Source organism: Centropristis striata, chromosome 19 (genome assembly GCF_030273125.1).
Source record: "Centropristis striata isolate RG_2023a ecotype Rhode Island chromosome 19, C.striata_1.0, whole genome shotgun sequence".
Classification (NCBI taxonomy): Eukaryota; Metazoa; Chordata; class Actinopteri; order Perciformes; family Serranidae; genus Centropristis; species Centropristis striata.
Window position 1 is genome coordinate 12,207,213 of NC_081535.1, and position 5,448 is coordinate 12,212,660.

General features: G+C 38.8%; 1 protein-coding gene across 1 annotated transcript; it reads right to left on the minus strand.

The window, feature by feature from the left end:
* Positions 1–614: 614 nt before the first annotated feature.
* LOC131992330 (zinc finger and BTB domain-containing protein 26-like) lies at positions 615–3,901 on the minus strand. The gene is made up of 3 exons (XM_059357872.1): positions 3,769–3,901; positions 3,151–3,465; positions 615–1,742 (listed from the first exon to the last, which is right to left on the minus strand). The coding sequence occupies exons 2-3, from the start codon at positions 3,457–3,459 to the stop codon at positions 615–617; spliced, it is 1,437 nt and encodes a 478-aa protein (XP_059213855.1). The 5' UTR covers positions 3,460–3,465; positions 3,769–3,901.
* Between the last annotated feature and the right edge of the window lie 1,547 nt (positions 3,902–5,448).

Here is a 5,448-nt window from a genome sequence, read left to right on the forward strand (position 1 = left end):
AATATTCTTAAAAATGTTGCAACAAAAAATATTAAAACTGACTGCATTAACTTAACTTAGGCTTAAAACACCATTCATCAGTCCACAGACTCCTCAAACATGTTCTGCAGACTACTCTCACTATTGCAATATCTTCCTCTTCTTTTTGCTCTTCCTCTGCTTCTTTTTTGTTTGTTTCTGTTTGTGCCCTTTTCTTATCATAAATTGAGTCGCTTTGTGGTTGCTTTGTGTCTCTTTGCATCTGTTTTGAATTTTTTCTAGTTGTTTTGGTCTCCTTGTAGTCTTTTTGTGTCTCATTGTGGTTGCTTTGTGTCTCTTTGCATCTATTTTGCATTACTTTTTAGTAATTTTGCGTCCCTTTTGTCTTTGTAGTGAGTCTCCTTTTGTTTCTTTGTAACTGTTTTGCATATGTTTTTTTGAGTTTTTGTAATCTTTTATGTCTCTTTGTATTTTGATGTTTCTGTTTGGTAATTTTGGAACTTCCTTCTTTTCAGTATGTTTGTCTTGAGTCGCGTTTCATAGATGAAGGCCAGGGGGCCCTGACACTTTGGCCGGCAAAAAAAAAAAAAAAAGACTTACTGCATTAACTTAACTTAAGCTTAAAACAGCATTCATCAGTCCACAGACTCCTCAAACATGTTCTGCAGACTACCCTTACCATGTATGTCCTTTAGGTGGAGCCTGAGGCCTGGCTTATGTGCAAAGTGCACAGCACAGTATTTACACTCATAAGGCTTATCCCCTGTGTGCAGATTGAGATGGTCTTGTAGCTTGGCTTTCTGGGAAAATGTCTTGTGGCACAGCGGGCACCGAAAAGGCTTGACCCCAGTGTGGATGCGTATGTGATGGGTCAGGTTACTCCTCTGGGAGAAGCCTTTCCCGCAGACCAAACACAAGTACTGTCTGTGCTCCTTCAGGTGGCCCACATAGCTCTCCAGGTGCTGGAAGACTCTGTCACACCTCCTGCACAGGTACGGCCTCTGCATCGATATGTGTGGCTCTGCCATCAGCTCTTCTCCAGGACAGTGGCTGTTTGGCAGATGTGCCTCAGAGACGTGAAACAGGTTGGAGTCCATTAGCTGGCCACATTCTTGCAGTTGAGCTGCCAGCAAGAATATTTCTTCCTCTTCCTTTTCCTCTTCCTCTGCTTCTTTTTCTTGGCTCTGGGAAGACTCTATCAAATCATTGTGTTGAGCAGAGCTTCCTCTGGTTGTGGATGATATGTGATCCTGGATAGAAGGGTGCAGCTTACATGTTAGGGCACCTGTAATGTGGTGAATTTGATAGGACGGCTTGTTTGTGTGAAGGGGCCTGATGTCTTCATGTTGCTCTGACTCCAGGGTATCAAGACAACAAGCCGCGCCTTCAGATAACTCTACTCTAGCTATGGCCACCTTCCTATCATCTGCTACCTCTCTGGACCCTTGTCCGTCCACTTCGGCTCCTTGGCCGTACCCCGACTTGGACTGAATCACAACCGCACCTCCTTCCTCTGTACTTCCTTGCTGGAACCTTGTGCTGGGGTGGGCTGCATCCTTTTCCTCATGATTTTCAAAGCTGGTACGTGGCCAGTTGCTGTTTGGCTCCTGGATTTCCTTTTCTTTTGAGTGTCTCTCCAGTTTCAAGAAAGCCAGTGTGGGGCTGAGGTACTGGGAAATGGCCTGGGCACACTTCTCCACCACATGACTCATCTGGAGCGCGCTGGCTGCAGTCAGGAAGCCCACCAGCTCTCTCAGGGGGACCTACAGAAATAGATGTGTAATGGAGACCAAGGATAAAGGTGAATTCATTATAGGAAAACAACAAACATTCATGCCAAACTTCCACTTGTGCACACCACACTGTAAAAAGAGATAAACAATAAAATTGAGGCAAGAGATTGCACGCAATATTATTAATTAAATCTAACTACATTACAAGTTGAGTTAATAACAACTTAACAGGAAGTGCCTGTCAATTAAAAACGGACTAAATCTATTGTGTTGGATTCATTCAAAATTCTCTTGATTTAGAATTACATACACAAAGATTATATTTAATGTGATCAAAATAAATCCATCTCTAACATTTTCATATTAAAGTTACTTAAACAACTGCCTGAAAATCAAGGATGCATTTATATTTAATACATTTTATCAAATATATTAAGTAAAATGAAATGACTACAGAATAATTTATTACAGTGCATTGAGTAAAGTCATTACAATTATCTTTAACTTTTATACCATGGACACACACTCTTATGTTGTTGTAAAAATATATTTGTTTCTTATTTTATGAGGCAATGGGGTTGCAAGGTACAGACATGCAAAAAGCCCACAATCACTCTTATAAATGAGGAAAAAAGGCACACACAAAGACTATATGGTTGTTTAGCATATTTTGCTGTTGTTTTGTGTCTTTTTGCAGTCATTATGCATCTTTCTGTTGTTCGCAATTCTCTGTGTTTATTTTCTTCTCTTTTGAATAGTCATTCTGAGTCTCTTTGTGATCTCTTTTTTCTCTTTGTAGCCGCTTTGCATTTCTTTGTAGTCATTTTGTTTTTCTTTGTGGTTGTTTTGTCTTTTTGTTGTGTTTATCTTTGCATCTATGTGTTTTGACTCTTTTCATCATTGTTATGAGTCTCTTTGTAGTTTCTTTATGTGTCTTTGCATATATTTTGTCACATCACTTTTTAGACATTTTGTGTCTCTATGTGGGTTTTTGTTTGTTCCTTTTTATCATAAATTGAGTGTCTTTGTGGTTGCTTTGTGTCTCTTTGCATCTTTTTTTAATTTTCTTGTAGTTGTTTTGGTCTCCTTGTAGTCTTTTTGTGTCTTGTTGTAGTTGCTTTGTGTCTATTTGCATCTATTTTGCATCACGTTTTAGTCTTTGTCCCTTTTATCATCGTTGTGAGTCTCAGTTTGTCTCTTTGTAACTGTTTTGCATAAGTTGTTTTGACTTTTTGAATCTTTTATGTCTTGTATTTTGTTTCTTTTTGGTAATTTTGTGCCTCCTCCTTTTCAGTACATTTGTCTTTGAGTGGCATTTCATAGATGAAGGCCAGGGGGCCCTTATATAATCCATCCATGTTTATAATTAGTATGCATTTGGGGATATTGTGCTGTGTTCTTACTGTATAGTTCAGAGAAGCAGTAGATTATATTGCACCTCTAAGAGCCCGGTGTAGCAGGACAGGAGAAGTCTCTTGCCAATCTCCATACTGGACGCTACACCCACGCTGAGCTCGGCCCGGCCTTCGTGGAGCAGGAATTGATCACGTAAGAAGTCTGAAGACGCTGCGAGCACCGCTCTGTGACCATGGAAGCGGAGAGGCTGGCCAGTGGTGCCATGGTGACCCCCGAGGAGGAGTGTGATGTCGCAGAAGAGGTGCTCCTCTCTTAGAGTGTTAAGTTTTCTGAGGATGGAGTCACCATGGGTGGGGAAACGAAACTGCAGGGTGTCAGAGGAGCTTGACATAATGGTCTGTGTGGATTTAAAAGAAAATGTGGTGCACACTTTGTTAGAGGTTGGATACAGAGAAGCTGTGAGCTGCTGATACTTGTAGTTAAACACTGTGAGGACTCTTTTGTGTGTGTAACATGTTTTGGCATTTCTGGTGTGACTACATACACAAGGCCCACGGATTTACAGCCAAGTCACGGTTTCCAACTACCATCATCATTATCATAGGATAGTTTTGGTTTGCAATTAAGTAAAATCTATGCACCACAGTTAGTGAAAGTCAAGACAAACAGAGCATGCATGAATGTGATGATCCAGCCCCACCTTTTACTGCAGGCTCATCCCGTGATGATGAATCCAGCGGCTTGAAAACCACAGATAACTTAGAGAGAACAGTGAGCCTCTATTCGCCTGATGGTTGACAATTTAACCACAGTTATGGAAAGAAAAAACAGCGTTAATGAGCAACACATGCAGAAGGATGAGATAGATCCTTCATTGTTTTAGGCAGCGGCCATCTCGACTTCCTCCTGCTTTCTGCTGAGGATCTTAAATGTAGACAGCAGTGTGTGTGTGTGTGTGTGTGTGTGTGTGTGTGTGTTGCGCAGGAGCTAATGAACTAATTAACCCCTTAAGTGCATTTACTTCACCAGGCTTTCTACAGAACACCGATACTGGATTATAATGTGTACACCTTCCCAAAAGGAGAGAAAATGCAATAGACTTTCTGTCATAAGAGCAAGACAACGACCTTTCGTGGTTTGTGTCTGTTTAGAGTCATTCTGTGTCTTTGTAGTTGTTTTATGTGTCTCTCCAAATTACATTTTGCAGGTGAAGGCCCGGTAAACACATTAAGTAATCCATCCATGAATACACTCAAGTAATACAATTCAGTAGCCAAAAACTGCCAAAAAAACCCCTGCTCACTATCTACAGTATCACACATTGAGCCTACTTTGGAGAACTTGTTTATTTACACTCTGGAATTGGTAACAAAAGAAACTGGAGTGATTGTCCATGTTTATCTTTTTAGTGTGTGAAACATTAGCATGTTCTTTAAAGAATATACAGATAATATCAATTTAAAACTAAAAATAACTTCCCAGAGAAGTAAGCTGACACAAGCTTTACATTGTTAGATATCATAATGATAATTTCTGACTGCTTGAAAAGGTGTTAATTGTATAATTACACTATTTTGCCAAAAGTAAGTAGACTCTCCTGTCCACTTTGTGCAGCCTACTTTTGGTAAAGCCCATAGTTTGAAATTTACATCTATACAGTAGTGGAAAGTAACATTGGTACATTTACTCAAGTACTGTATGATTTTTGAGGTACTTCTACTTTACTTGAGTATTTCCATTTTATGTAACTTTATATTTCTACTCCACTACATTTAGTTGCCAGCTTTAGTTACTTTTCACATCATTTAGCATAAAAAAACATGATACAATTTAAGTGATTAGACACTTTTTTAATTAAACTCAAAAATTCAAAAAAATAAATAAAAATAAAACACTGCTTAAATAAATGCATCAATAATAATAATCCAATAATATATTTGGAATATATAACAATCGGAGTGGGTCCATTCTGCATAATGAGCACCTTTTACTTAAGTACATTTTGATGCGATACTTTTGTACTTTAACTTCAGTACGTTTTGAATGTGGGAATTTTATTTGTAGTGGAGTAATTCTGCAGTGTGGTATAAGTACTTTTACTTAAGTAAGGGATCAAAATACTTCTTCCACCACTGCACCTACAATTTTTTTTTACTGTAGGTTGTGTATTGTTGTTGGTAACTTATTCAATAAAGTTTGCAAAGAAATGGAAAACAATAGTTCTAATTCTAAAGATTTTTTCAAGCAAAATAAAATACATAAATAAATAAAAGCTCTCATTCCTGCTGTTGAAGTCATGTGACTTCTTGTATGTGCATGACCAAGTCCTGGTTCTCTTGTCCTCTCATTGTATTGTTTCTCTGGGGACCTCTTAGGAAGC